At 44.5% G+C, this 15541-nt stretch overlaps 1 protein-coding gene across 1 annotated transcript in view; it reads right to left on the bottom strand.

Annotated features, from left to right (window-relative positions):
* Nucleotides 1–14850, bottom strand: part of LAMB1 (laminin subunit beta 1) — a 64347-nt gene extending 49497 nt beyond the window's left edge. The window contains exons 1-7 of the mRNA XM_081080238.1: nucleotides 14795–14850; nucleotides 14542–14651; nucleotides 13314–13489; nucleotides 10596–10731; nucleotides 7463–7536; nucleotides 2229–2417; nucleotides 2075–2138 (exon numbers count right to left, since the gene is read on the bottom strand). Of these exons, the coding sequence (XP_080936364.1) occupies nucleotides 2075–2138; nucleotides 2229–2417; nucleotides 7463–7536; nucleotides 10596–10731; nucleotides 13314–13489; nucleotides 14542–14578 (676 nt within the window). The 5' untranslated portion in view covers nucleotides 14579–14651; nucleotides 14795–14850. The remainder of the gene's footprint in view (nucleotides 1–2074; nucleotides 2139–2228; nucleotides 2418–7462; nucleotides 7537–10595; nucleotides 10732–13313; nucleotides 13490–14541; nucleotides 14652–14794) is intronic.
* Between the last annotated feature and the right edge of the window lie 691 nt (nucleotides 14851–15541).

Below are 15541 nucleotides of genomic sequence, written 5' to 3' on the forward strand. Positions count from 1 at the left end.
CACAGGACAACAGCGAATTGGCCCAGCGCATCAGATCCTTTCAAAGCCCAAATACAATTTTAAATACTTATAATCTATGCATAGCTTACAATGAAGACTATAGAAAGAGCTGTGGGTTGAAAGAGAAAGTCCATGAGTCCATGCATTAAACTTGGGCTCTTTGTAACATTAAAAACTAAACAGAGAAACCTCAGTGGCCTCCTGAGCTGAATGGAATTGATGGATGCCAGCATTTCCTCCTTCACAAATGCTCCTGCACAGAAAGCACAAGCGCCTATTGACGAGAGGCCAAACAACAAACTTGAAGAGCAGCTGGAGTATTTAGAAACCCTCGAACTGATCTTTGTGGAAGCTCTCAGAAGGGCAAATACACTCCTCTCCACTCTCTCCTGCCATATTCAGCAACAACTACGCCTCACATTGACTGCTGTTCTAAGAGGCAAAATCACTTCTGAAGTGAGTTTCAGAGGTCTCAACAATAGGGGCACCCAAAGGGATATTGTTCCCTTGAATACAAAGTATTAGGTTGGTGCAAAAGTAATCGCAGTTTTTGCAATTATTTTTAACCTTTTTAAGCATAATTACTTTTGCACCAACCTAATAAATCAAAAGCATAAACAGCTAAAGTGGATGCTTCTTTAATAGAGAAACAGGTTTTCTGATGCCAGGTAACAATAGAAGAGAATTATAATGTCAACACATTCCCCAAGTCCCACAAATTTCACCTAAAAAAAGAGCAGACTGTGAGTCCTTTTAGGGACCCAGGGGCAGTTTATTGAGGGGGCTCAAATGGACATTTCTCACAAATGGATGTTGACAGCAGGAGGGCAGGCCTCACTGAGCTCACTCAGCAATAGCACAGGGCTGGACATGCCATTAAATATTTGTTTTACAACAGAATGAATGAGTAAATCACAGAGCAGAGACAGTCTGGGCCACATGTGAGATTAAGTTAAGTGGGGAAACGGCACTCCTCTGGCAAGAGTTCCTGGACTTCTTCCATTCTATTCTTCCACACTTCAGACTGGGAAGTTCCACGGGGCGTTGGTCAAAAACAGGACCACGCTCAGCAGGGAAAGCTGAGGAGCAGCCAGGCGTGCCTTTGCTCACCTGCCTGCACCCTGAACGCACGGTGGGAGGCCCTCACCCTTTCGCTCTGACTACAGGACCAGGTCTACAAAGACCTAAGCCACAGCTGATGGCAATGTCACCAACAGCCAAAATGTTGCTTGAATTTACTGAACAGTTTCTACACATCAGGCACTGTGGTAGGTGGTTTATATACCTTATCTCATTTTCCCTCCATAATAACCCTAACGCCAATAGTGTTCTCTCCACTTACAAACAAATGAAAAAAAAACAGAGGCTTAAAAAAATGTTTCAAGTAAACGACTTGCCCCAGGTCACACAGCTATAATATGCTGGAACTGGGAGTCAAACCCAAATCTTCTGATTCCAAACCCCATTCTTTTAATTAGTGCACATTCTGCCTCCCAAGATCAAAATGTAATTCTGAAAAAACATAAGAATAGTCGTTGAATGCTACAAAGAGCTCTGAACTGAGAATCGTAACATATGAGTTTAGGATCTGACTGACATTAAATCGCCACGTTACCTTATAAATGATTTCTAACTCTCTGAGACTCAGTTTACTCATCTGTAAAACTGGAAATAAACGTCCAGTTATGTGAGCCACTGTATTTTTTGGGACACCTTGTTACAACAGCTTAATCTATAGCCAGATAGATAGATAGATAGATAGATAGATAGATAGATAGATAGATATACACACACATATATATTATACTGAGCAATAAAATAAATAAGATATTATGACCAGCATAACTGTTTGAGTACCTATGACATAAATTCTTTACTTATCAAAACGTGTTCCCCATCAGGACTTGGATTACTGCCAATTTCAAGCACTTCTGGTAGAGTATTGTAGAGAAATAAAGAAAAGAAGAGTGTGGATTTAGCACTGAATATTTAGATTCTGGGTAGTAGTGCTCTGGGTAAGAGTTCTTCCATGACTGCTGTTTTCCATCAAACTTTTATTTGAAAACAAGCTTACTCTGTATCCTTGGACTATAAGGATCTTCTATTTTGAAAGCAGGATCTAAAGCACGAAATATCACCTAAAAACAGATATAAGAGTAATTGGTATTTTTGCAATGATCCAAAACTAGATTTGCAAGTAGAATGTAATACCAAAAAAGCAAACATACCTCTCCTTCCGTTGAGGGTTCAATGTCAGAATATCGGGAATCACAAATGATGTCATCGACTTTTTTCATGGGGCCAGTTGAAATGCCTGGAAATGAGCTCTCACAGTCATAGGCAAAGTATCTGTACACACCCCAGGTTTTCCCAAAGTCAGACGATCGTTCTATCAGCATAGCGGCTGGACGGAATGTCTAGAGGCAGGGTGGAAAAAGTTCATTTGATATTTTTTATTGGTTATCTTTTAAATTTTTTAATCTCAGATGAAAATACCACTCAACAGTGTGCCACAACCCTGACTGCATGTGGTTGGTATTTCAGGCTATGGCTGGATTTCAAATACTTCAAGCTGTTCCACGGAGCCCCCTCCTGTAAGGAAAGTGTCTCGCCTCTAAATTTGTACTTTCTCCCATCCCACCACAGATCAGTAAGCTATTTCTCTTTATAAGTTGATTATAAACAGGCCTTAATAGCAGACAAGTTTTGGTATATTTAGTCACCAGTCCCATAATATGATTGGTTAGCTTGAGTGCTTATTCTTTCATTCGTTCATTTGATCCTTCAGTAGATGTGTAATGACTGCCTGCACTATCAGACAGTGGTCTATGCTGTAGATAGCCCAGTGAGAAACCGATATGGGTATAAGCCATTTATAACACGGTAAGTCACACACCAAAGTAGAACCACATGCGTGTGCCTGGGGAAACAGAGGAGGGAATTACTAACTCGAGAATCTGGGGTATCCTGCGATTCCATTCCTAGCTATATACCTAAGAGAAGTGAAAACAGGGACCAGATAGACATCTGTACATGGACATTCACGGCAGCATTATTCACAATGATCAAAAAGTGGAAACAAATCAAGTGTCCATCAACAGATGAACGGATAAATAAAAGGTTTGTATACATGTAAGGGAATGTCATTTGGCCATAAAAAGTAATGAAATGTTGATATTTCCTACAACATAGATGAGCTTTGAAAACATTACAGTAAGTGAAATAAGCCAGGCATAAAAGAACAAATACTGTGTGACCCCACACATATGAATAGGCAATGTCTTGAACAGGCAAGTACATAGAGATGGGCAGTAGATTAGAGGTTTCCAGGGGCTGGGGGGAGGGCTTAATGAGAAGTTACTGCTTAGTGGGTACAGAGTTTCTATTTGGGGTGATGAAAAAGTTCTGGAAGTAGATAGTGGTGATGGTTGCACAATGTTGTGAACATACCTAATGCCACCGAACTGTACACTTAAAAATAGTTAAAAAGGCAAATTTTGTGTTATGTATATTTTATCACACACAAAGCTAGGGAATGCTTCAGAGAAGAAGACGGCATCAAACTGGACCTTAAAAGGGTAACTAGGTGTTTTCTAGGAAGGGGGTGTAGATGGCTGCAGGTGACAGAAGACGTTGGTTGGGGCAGGGTAGGAAGGAATTTGTTTGTCATGCTAAGAGGTTTACTTTATCTTTATGTAATGAAAGGGAAACACTGGAAGATTTAAATGGACAGAATGAAATGATCAGATTGCACTTTAGAAAAATAACTGTGAAAGAGTTCCTGGACATGGACAAAACAAGAGACAAGGAAACCAAGTAATTGAAAAAGATGAAGGTCTTAACTCAAGTATTACAGTTTGGATAGAGATAAAGGGATGGAACTGAATGCTCTGAAAATTTAGTGAAAGTAAAATATATTGAATTATACTTGGTGATCAAGTAGCTTTCAGTGAAAAGAGAGTGAAACATGGGGACCTGAGCTTGGGTAGCTGGGGGCACTGTGTTTGCAAATAACAAAGACAGAAGAGATGTGAGGGTGTTTGGTTTTGGGCTAGTAACATCTGAGACATGGAGAAGCCCACTGGACAATTGGAATCAGTGGGCTGGCACACGGCTATGAGAATGGAGCTTGAAACATGGATTTGGGAGTATTGCACACATACAATATTTGAAACCTTCAAATATATAATTCTCCACCAAAAATCAAAGGGCAACATAAAAGAGATCCAAAGTTGGTGCTCCACGAAAACACAGCAATAAAGGGCTAGACAAAGAAAGAAAGAGAGTAGTGCCAGGAACCTTAATTATATTATTTCATTTAACCTTGTTATGGGCTGAATTGTGTCTTCCCCAGATTCTCATGTTGAAAACCCAACCCCAAGTACCTCAGACTGTGACTGTATTTGAAAATAGGGTCATTAAAAGATTAATTAAAGTAAAATGAGGTCATTAGAGTGGGCCCTAATCCATCATGGCTGGTGTCCTTATAAGAAGAAATTAGGATACAGATGTATACATATGGAAGACCATGTGAAGACACAAGGAGAAGACAGCCGTCTACAAGTCAAGGAAGGAAAGAGGCCACAGAAGAAGCCAACTCGGCGGAGCCCTGGATCTCAGACTGATGCCCAAGCCATGTTATCTGTGGTCCTTTGTCATGGCAGCCCTTTGTTATGGCAGACCACAACACACCCTCACATGTGATGAGGAAACTGAGGCTCAGAGACATCAACTCACTTGCCAACTATCGGTAGAGCTTAGATTCAAATCCAAGCTGAATTAAGACCAAACCTCTCGTCCTATCTCACTGGCTGTTGGCATAATGAAAGACTGAAAAACGGTTGTTAAAGAGGAAGGAATAAAAAGACAACAATCCCAGAAACCAAGGCAGGACGGAGGTTTAGGAGGGTGTGGTGAACGGGGTCAACGGGAAATAATAGATGAAGCAGAACGAGCATTGGAAGTGGGCAAATCCTTCAACACTAATGAACACAATAAGCGCATTTTAGGAAGTGGAAGTCAGGTTACAGTGGAGGAAGATCAGGAAAGCTAAGGCGACCTAGCAAACACAACCTGAACAGACACTTCTGAACTGAAACCAGTGTCTGACAGCACTTTGGGGGACGACTAATGGTGGAAACTATTCCCAGACCTTCTCTCGCCTCCTTTAATAACCTTGACGGTCTTTTTCACTGATAAAAGGAGACAAGGCAAGAAAAGGGAAGATCACATTTTGACAGATTCTTTGACTTATTAGTTGTTGAGTTCTTATTTCTATTTATTTTTTACCTATTCAGGAAAATAAGAAAATAATACTTTATCAGACTCAAGAGTATCAGGCTAAGAATTTTAAAGTAAGGGGAAAACACTCCAACTAAGTGAACCAGGGCAAACTCCCTATGAGAGCAGGGTCCTGGGTGGTGACACTTGGGGAGACGAGCCTAACGCCTACGTCACCAGGCAGCAGAGAGGAAAAGCCTTACAGGCAGTCCTGGCTGTGCTTCCTTCTCCCTCCCTTCTGGAATTTTCTGAGTCCCAAAGGGCCACTGACGAGTTTTCCAATTTCCTGTGGAATTAAGAAATCGCTGGAAACCAGAACAACACATTTTACCTACAGAACAAAAGTCTTTCCACATTCTTTGCTTTGTCACCAACATTTTTAGGCCTCACATTGCTGCATAGTTGCCTCTGAATTTATACGAAATAAAAAAGCTATGAGTGTGGAAACACCAGGATGTGTACAAAAACATACTGTGTATATGCTAAACGAATTTTGCTAGCCTAAGAAAACCCAGTCCACTTAGCAATCAGCCTTCTCCACGGCAAAATCAGACAAGAATGACACATATTCTTCAGCCTCGCCCCCTTCCCATCCTCACGACTATTCATGGTATCACCACCCTCCCAGTTACTCAGCTTGGACACCTGACCAGGTTCCCACTGTAAGCAAGGGTAGCAAGATTGCCCCTATTCCCTGAACAGAAGGGTATGTCACACAACCCTATGATGTGTGTTCTTATTCTTCCCACTTCACCATGGGGGAGACCAAAGCTCTGGCCACACGTGCCAGTAAGGGGCAGAATGGGGACTCACACCCAAGTCTGTCCAACCCCACAGATGCTGCTTTTCACACATGAGCTAGAACCCAAAGGATGAGCTCTCTCTCATACACTGAAGTCTGACAACTTGTACCCATCTTCACATCTCAGTTCAATCGTGCCCCCCACCCCCCGCACCCCACCTTCTGTACTTCTGAGCAGAACTCCATCTTTGGCCCACTGTATTTACTTGAATAAGTTTCAACTACAGAATATGTGCCTTCTGGAGATAAAGAAACTCAGAACTATCTGTTCATGCAAACAGATGCCCTTTCCAAAGTAAAAGATAGGACCGTAAACATTAATAAAGACGACCAAGTGTATTTTGTTGTCATATAACATGAAGGCTACATCCTCATGTGTAGCTGAGTTTTAATTCTAACCACCAGGCTGAGTGTGTGATCAACGAAGGGACCAGAAGTGTGTTTAGTGGAAGCCCTCCTACCCGTCTCAGTGTCAGGTGTCACAGTGTAAACCAGTAACAGCATGTTCTTGGGGGTTGGGGGTGGGGGGCAAGGGGGTGAAGAGCTTGGGCCTGGGAACCGGCAGCTCAGTACCCCTCCCGGTCACATCCTGACCTCTATGCCCACCCATGCCCCTGGCCTCCCAGGCTTTGGTAGAGAACACAAATGAGACATTCATGGCTACCTGCCCACACAGTAAATCTATGCCCGGCACCTTCTCCTAACCTGAGAGGGTATAGATAAGGCCCTCAACTCCAAATGAAAACTATTCACAAGTGATTTTAATCTGAGAAGCAATAAGTAAATTATGGGTTTTGTGTGCACCAACAAGTACTCGAAGCCATGTGAAGTCTGTCATTTCCAGGCAGCTGCTTAAAGAGAAACAAAGGGACTTTGTACGGAGACATTCCCTAGTCCTGGAGTCATTTTACATCTCTAAAAGAAAAAGGATGAGAAAATACACATTTCTTAAGGAACTATAAAACTGTTCCCACAAATTTTGCAAAACCTTGGAAACTCAAGATAATCCACTTCATTTTAAGTTACCAAACTCAGCATTAAATCATCAACACAAAGGATCAGGGATTTACTCTCCAGATGTTTTATCGTGGTTTGGGAGAGAGTCTCACTCCATGGGGAAATAAAAAGATACCTAATTAAAAGTGTACAGTTGAATTACCTTAGAATAGTGGCTTTCTCTGCTTATTGCTATGAAGATAGGGTATTAGTTAAGCAGAGTAATTCATGCCCACGTTTAAAAAACTGCTCAATTATCCCAATTTATGGCAACAAATAATGTTTAAGTTTCCATTTAGATCAACTTACAACAGACATCCATTTTGAAAGGGGATTACATGATGTTCTCACATGTCATTTGTGAGAAAGTTATGGATTCCTTACCTTGAAGGTCATTATGAGATGAGTAAAATGGAATTCTGCTTCTAGATCCAGTTGGATGGTTACATTTTCCACACCTATAGAGTTTTAAAAAATAACAAAGGAAACAGTAAGGTAAACAGGAATATCTCTGGACAGATGAGACTATTTTCCCAAGTTATCTTTATGCTCCTCATAGAATCCTCTTTGCCTTCTATCTTATGCTGAAGCTGCAGATGAGATCATGAAATAAACCTCTGTCCTGATTTAGGTGGTCAAGCACATAGTGTCGGAAGGATCCCTCGGTCTTCCACAAAGCCTGTAGCTCAACATACTGAATCTGCTCCCTGGAACAAGAAAACATCTGGCAGAACGCCCCTAGCTGCTGTCAAGGAGGACATCTTTACGTAGGAAACAGTGAAACATCTTCCCAAGCCTCTAAGCCAAGAGGCTCTCCAAGGGGAAAGAAAAAGGGGGTACTTCCTGTGCACAGCAGGGGTTCAGCTTGCAGTCTGAAGCACAGGGACACAATCCTTCTCCAGGAGAAACACAAATACTCCTTTTTCTTTCTATTCAGCAGCAAGGAAAAATAAATAAGAGTCCACCACACATGTTGGTTATACTCAAATTTAGAAAATCCCAGCCCTGATGGGGAAAGCTTTGGATGCATTTCTACAATTAAAAAACAATGCAAAAAAGACAAAGGGTCAGTCCAATAAATAAACTGGCCCAGAACAAATACTAACATCCTTGCTTTGGTGGGGGAGCCTGAACAAACAAATGAGCCTTTGCACTATCCCCTGAGGGTCCATCGGACTGCTTTAACACACTAAAAAGGCCACTGGAATTCCAGAGATGGAAAAACTTCCACCTGAATCCCTTGGGCCCTGGAGCCTGCCTGTTTGGTAAAGGTGACCTTTCCACCTTTCCTGCACTTCAGAGAGCTTTGGGGGTCCATCTTTCAGAGCAAAAGAAGTCTTAAATGTAGGAAGACAGAAACGTGTCAGAGTGAATCATGTCACCATCTGGTATATTTTCAGGAAATTAGTAAGTAGACTTTTGAAATAAACTCTCCTCTGGAAAACTGCCAAGTCAATTGCGGGGAGGGGGAAGTGGTCACTGGAACGGATATGAGTTAGTTGGAATGTTAAAGAAAAATATTATAATCATACTAACTTTATCTAATAAAAAGAACCATATTAAAACTTACTCTGGACATTTCTTTCCGAGTGAAATGTTAGCTAAGCAATTATATGTCTCTCCCCTCCCAGGCTTTTAAAACCCTGCAGTATTTGCTTAAATGAAGAGATAATGAAATAATGTAAAGTACAAACAAGACTAGCACCATTTCTGTAACATAAGAACATACGCTGCAGCGTGCGCCTTAAAAGCACATTCCACTTTAGATTTATAACCTGATAAACCACTAGTTTTTTTAACGTGGGAAGAAAAATCCATGGAGAAGAGAAACAAGATCATTCTTCTCTGGTGTATTTGATTTCTGTCAGACTCCAGACTAGATCATCACGAAGGGTAAGTTAAAAGTAGCCAGACATGCCAGGCCTGAGTCTGCGCCTGAGCACTGATTCTTTAATGCCGCCGTGTAAAGCGCAACTTGGACAAACCACACAGAAAACAGATCAAATCACATTGACAAATAGAGTCCTTAATTGTAACCTATCAGACAACAGAGACATGACAGGGCACGGTAACAATCGGTCTTTCTAAAAACTCAATTCCATCAGTCTAATTTCATCTAATCTTGTGTCAGAGAGTGAGCGAACTCAAGCCCCTCTAATTGAAAATGCTTCTTCCTGGCATTTGGTCTCTTGCCACACAAAATCAAAGTTGTAGAAATTTACAAACTCCTGATGTAACCAAGAAAAACTGCTCGTCTAGAACTACAACACATGATGGGCTATTTTAATGTCTATCACCTAAAAGGGGAACAGTCTTGATCGTCACATTGAGGCATCCTCTGTCTGTCTTTCCATTTCACTAAAAGATGTGAGCAGTCAGGAAATGCTCCTGGTCTATTCGTAATAAGCTCTATGCTATTTTAGGAGTCCTCGGCGATTCCGCTGCAGGTTTACTGAAACGTCTCTTTCACACTGAACTATCAACCAAGATAACCTCCTATAAGAATTAATAATGCTCTGATACGTGCTTTCTGAGGACCCGCCTATCTCAGTCAAGCTGATAACCAATGGAGTCTCAAGGCCAACCAATGAATAATTAACCCTCCCTAGAAACCAACAGTCTTCTAGAAAGCATGTGGGATTTCACAGTCAATGATGAGGAAGTCTATTAAGCGAATTCTTTACAGAATGACTGTGAGCATCCAAAAGGCTCTCAGGTGTAGGGCACAGAATAAAGAGATCTGGTAGTGTCCATGCTTTCTATGGCCAGGCTTAGGTTCACTTCTCAGAGCCCTTTCTCATAACTTTCTAAAAAAGATCTATTGACACATTGTTAATTAACAAAACACAATAACTCTATCTTTATTCCCCAAAGTTCAGCATTCAAATTTGAAACAAATGAAAAACTAATTTTGGCTGAATTTTACAGCAATAGTAACATCAGATTTGATGAATTTATGAAATCAAAACCCAAAAGGCAAAGAAAGGACAAAGGAATGAATTTACACACTCACTGGGGAAATTGACTTGGAGTCATATCCATGTTGGAAGAGTCTTTGAAAAATCACAGCTAGTGTTTACTCATAGTACTATTATTAAATTTTCTTTAGATAGAAGGAAGATGTTGCTAGTGGTGGGGGCTGATTCTGCCCTTTCATTTGGGGTTGATCAAAATGAGAGATGCTATGTTTTGTGGAAGAGTAAGAGCCTGAGATAGTACAGAGCCTTCCCACGCCCTCCCCAGCACACATACACACTCCCCAAAGCTCCCCTCAGAATAACTAACTACAGAATACTTTGGTCTAGCAAGAAAGACTGCTTTCTTGTGGGAATTGCCTGCTTCAGGAAGAAGAATCAGATTTTACCCAGAGAGGTTAGTGCTTCAGGCAATAAATCTGCCAAAAGCCGTGGTTATAGGACCAAGGAACCCATCGTAATTACAAACACCCAGGAGCCTATAAACCCATCCCAAGTGACCAATCACACTCCACCAACTTGTTCCCACACCAACCACATACCATTTTCAGATTGCCACCAAATCTTAAGGCGGTTTGGAGCAAATGTAGTAACCACATTTTCAATGAGATGACTGTCAGCATTGAGGGTCTCATGATAAGGATCTTGTGAATTGCATATGAAGCATTTTTTGTCCTCCTGAAAGCAAAGTTAACTTCATGAGTCTAGGAAACAATCACTCACTCACAGACACACACACCACCCAAAAATCAAGCCTATAATACAAATATCAAATCTACTTGTTTCGAGAAAAACGAATGCCAAAATTATTTAAATGACATATCACATACCTTTCACTTTAACATACTGAGTATGGAATTCTCCTGAAAATGTCCTCTTCTCTTGCAAATTCAAGGTCAAAAGTACAAGAAGGCATTGTTTCTAACAGCTATTAATTTAATCAAAATGAAATCTCTTAATCTCAATTAATAGCTAGAGAAGCTTGTTCTTAAAGTAAAATGCAAAAGAGGTATTACAGAACTTTTGCTGACATAAAGCAAACTGAAAATAAAAGGAAAAAAAAAGAACAAACAATTCATTTGGCCTGATTTTCTAAAACCTACATAAGGCAGAAGCCAAGAATTAGGCAGAGGTATTGAAGAAACTTTGGGAAATACAGAACAAGATTTCTTAGCTGCTTCTTTGCCCCAGTGGAGAACCAGCAGTGGTGGGTGGTGGTGTGCAGATTGCAAATTGCTCCGAGTATCTGAGGAAGGGGGTGCCAGGCTGTCCTGCTGTGTTGGGATCACTATAAACTGGGAGCAACTCAAAGAATGTCAAAACGGACTTGAACTGGAATTAAAGTATACTTTAGGGTTTAGAGCAGCTTTGAACTTCTCTCTTCTCATCTGCTTTCTCCCTAAAATGGAGGCCACAGGACCCCCTGGCAGTTGGGTCAGGAGAGTTCATAAAACCCTGTTTGCACTGCATCATGGCAAATCATAAATAGCATAACTTAGTTCCCTTTTCCACACGGAGCTCTTCTCTCTACGTAAGTTTTCCGAAATGCAGATTATTCTGAAGTCTGAAAATGATGCTAAGACTGAAATCTATAGAGACCCACACACGTCTTGCAAACAACATTTAAGCAAAGGTGATATTCTTGTGAGGACAACAGCAACTGATTGTACTTTTACATGTTTATTTAGTTAGCTATAGATTATCTCCTTCCTCCCAAAAGAATTTAGAGCCTGGCAAGATGTACTAATTACAATATATATATCAAAAGTCAGGGATGCAAAAAACGGGACCCTGGACAAACTACGCAACCTTCGAGACTCACTTTGCACACCCACTAAATGCCTGAGAAAAGTGCGTACCCCGTCCCCTTCTTTAGGTTCTGAGATCTGTAGAGAGCACTCCACAATTTCATGGTTAATCATGTGACCAGAGTGCCCAGCTCTCCTTGATTTTGACACAAACAAACCAGTTCTCATAATGGTAAAGCTGCTTCCAGAATCTGATGATTCATTTACAGGATGTCCTGGCTTCTGAGGTAAACGTTAGCGTAATATTTTAGGTAAAATTTACACGCTAATATTAGAAATGGTAACATCAACTGCCTTCATTAACTTGTAGCCAAGGAAACTAATACCAAAAAACAATTACCAGAACTTAGAAAAAAAAGTTTAATTATAGCCTCCCTTCTAATCAGGAGGAAGCCGTCTAGACATTTCTGCACAAACCTGGAAGCAAATGAGTGGAATCCACTTTATCACCTTCCTTCAGTTTAATTTATCAGGTCTCCAGAATGGGCTCTCTGCTTTGTAAAAGTGACTCCATTCTAAGGAATCTGCTGTGCCACCCACATCACACTCTGTCCTACCCCCGAAGGGCAGAGGTTACAGGTGGGTGACATGACCAAAGGTAGAGCAATTGCTTTGGAACTTGCCCTACCTGTGCGATTTACACCTTCTGCTTCCCTTAGAGGCCAGAAATATCACTCTCCTTTTGAAAAATCCAGGAAAGGGATTCTGATTCTGGACAATTTACACTTTAAAATCAGTTTTTATTTTAAAGTTAGTTTTTATTTTGTGAAAGTGTGACTTCTGAAATCTAAAATCTGGTTCTACTTTCAGAAACATAAAATACCCTAAAATTTTATTTTGGTCTTCATCTATAAGGGTACCGTGACAAAGAGAGCATTTTGAAAAAGAAAGCATCTGATCCTAATTCTAATAGAGATAGATGGGAGAACAGCATCAAAGGAGAGAAAAAACGGGTTCAGTGATTAGAGTGACCTTAAAGGTGTCTGTCAGTGCTGGAATACACCCTTCACTCTTCACCAGTGAAAGATTTGGAAAAAAACCCAAGATTACTACTCATTGTTAAAAAAAAAAAAAAAAAAAAAAAAAAAAAAAAAAAAAAAAAAAGGATAAACCACCTGTTGTACACATTTCCAAAAGGGAAAGAGTAAAACCACACGCACACAGGGCTTTCGGAGCTGCGGGGCCAGGGCACGGTGCAGGGCCTGACGTGTCTGGAGCCCTGCCATTGCACACTGCCTGTGCTGACCGCAGGAAACGGTTGGCGGGTGCAACTGTGCAAACTGAGATGGGCCAATGGATGAGCCAGCAGCCCAATCCCCGGCCTCCCTGGTGGCAGTGCGCTTCCTATCTGGACAGCTGGCAGGATACATGGTCCCCTGGGCCTGCCTCTGACGGTCGGTCGGGACTGGTGGAGGCAGGCGCAGGGCATCCAGCTGGGCTCCCCTCCCTCACCTGGAGGTGGCTAACGATGCAGTAAGGCTCGGGTGTGTGCAGCCCGCACGTCGAGGTCACCGAGAGCTTCTGTGCTCGGCCGATGAGAAGGTCGCCCGTGGCGGGGTAGCAGCTGCCCTCCGCGCAGCCGTAGCTGAACTCTGGTTCTTGCGCACGCACTCGGGATGGAAACAGGGCTGCGGAAGGGGCAGGGTGGGTTGGGGAAGGGAGACAGAGCGAGCCCCAGCAAAAGGAACAGGTAGGGGCGGGGACAGAGTAGAGTCGGAAGACAGCAGAAGGCACAGAAAAGACACAATGGAGAGGGGAGCGAGGGAAAGGCCGGAAGGCAAAGACGTGGAGAGGATTCGGAAAGAAACACAGACACGACCTCAGGTTTGTCCGGCAGCCAAGAGCATCGCGCCCGCCCTTATCTGCCCCTGGGGAGCACCTCCGGCCACAAAAGATGGATGTGCGGACCCACCACTTCGACGTGACCAGACCTTGGTCCAGGGACGCGGGTGGCCAAACGCCGCACATCTGTGCGCGCGTGTGAACCCGCGTGCACGTGGCAGCCCGTGCTTCGCGGTGGGAGTGCCAGTGTTTGTGCGCGCGTAAATTCGTGAACGTGGGGACACGTGAGTGTGTGCGCGCGCGTGCGCGCGCAAAAATCGCGGGGGCGTGCGGGGCGAAGTGGCGGGGCGCGCCCCGGACACCGCTTCCCCCAGCGGGAGGAGAGAGGACAATCCCTGAGACTTTGGACAGGTTTCAACGCTTCGCCATTGCAGGGAAGCGCTGGGTCCAGCTGTTTCTGGCGCCATCCGGGGGCAAACAGAGCTGGTTAATTAAAGCCACATGGCCCCGATCCGTTCCCAGGACGAAGCCTGCGCTCGGCTCTGGCACTTTCCCGGGGCAAGAGCTCCATGGCGAGCCCCTCCAGCTCAGGCAGCCTGTCCCGCGCACTGGAGAGCCCCAGCCTGAACCGGCCGGAGGTGCAAAGACCCGCGCGGCGGCCGCGGGAGCCTGCGGGGTCCGGAGCTCCGGGCACAGGGCCCCCGGGATGCGGGTCCGCACGATCCTCGCGCGCCGTCGTCAGCCGCCACCGAGGGCGCGGGCGTTCGATCCCGGGGCGTCATTTCACCCCTTCCCTCTCCCGATCCCCCAGGTGCCCTGGAAGCGGGGTCGGTCGGCTTTGGGGTTTTCTTCTCCCACACCCAAGCCCACCCCTCCCCCACCGTTTCCTCGGAATTACCTAAGACACTGAAAGCGAACACCTGGAGCAGCAGCATGTCCAGTCCCTGCGGCCGAGAGGACAGCGCCGAGGAGTGACCGCCGAGCCGCCTGCCCTGTTTTCCCGTGTTTCTGTCCGGCGAGGTGGGGGGCGGGGGGAGAGACAAATGTTCAGATAGAGGAGAGGGGCCCTTCCATTTCCTGCCGCTCCCACGGAAGCGGGGGATGGGACGGTGGGGAGGGGAAAACTCGCGCAGCCACTTTGTTCAGCTCACCCCGCGGTGCGAGCGCTCTCCCGGCGGCCGGCAACCCCGAGCCAAAGAAGGGAATTAGAAAGTTTAGCCTTGGGAGGATCCAGGAGAGGCGCCTCTGCTCATGCGCATTCGGAGAACCGGGGCCAAAGGGGCGGGCGGCGGGAGGCCACGAGTCGGCCAGGAGGGGGTGAGGTCCTGGTCCCACCCTCCGGGGACGCTTTTGTTTTAAGGCCGCATCTGCAGTCGCTGCGCGGTTTTGGCCCTTTCAGTCCCCAGCGAGGAGCTGCGGCGCTGCCACCCGTCGCGCTTCCCGAGCGGTGGTGGGTGGGTGGCGGGGAGGCTGCGTGGGGGCTGGTCGCGGAGGAGGGCGCTCAGAACGCCTGGCGTGGGGGTCTGGTCGGGACCTCCCGCGCTCTTGTGCAATTTACATTTGTAAGGAATGAGTCACGAAAAGGTGCCCAAGGCTACACACTTTTGCACTTTGTACTCCGGCGCGGAGGGTTAACCCTTTAGAAAGAGGGTCTACCTGTCAGGCTTGTTCCTGAGAAAGAATCGAACCCTCCGGTCCCGCTGAGCTCGGGCTCGGCGCTCCACTTAAATACGCCTTCATACGAAGGGAGGGAACTTAACTGCTCGTCACTATGCTTCCTTTGCGCACACATTTATCCAAGACCTGCCCAGATGGCCACGGCAATGCATTACCATCTGATTCTATTTTTAAAAAACTACGTCTTACCTAATTCTAGACGATGGTTCTAATTCAGATAA

This window comes from Rhinolophus hipposideros (assembly GCF_964194185.1).
Source record: "Rhinolophus hipposideros genome assembly, chromosome: 18".
Taxonomy (NCBI): domain Eukaryota; kingdom Metazoa; phylum Chordata; class Mammalia; order Chiroptera; family Rhinolophidae; genus Rhinolophus; species Rhinolophus hipposideros.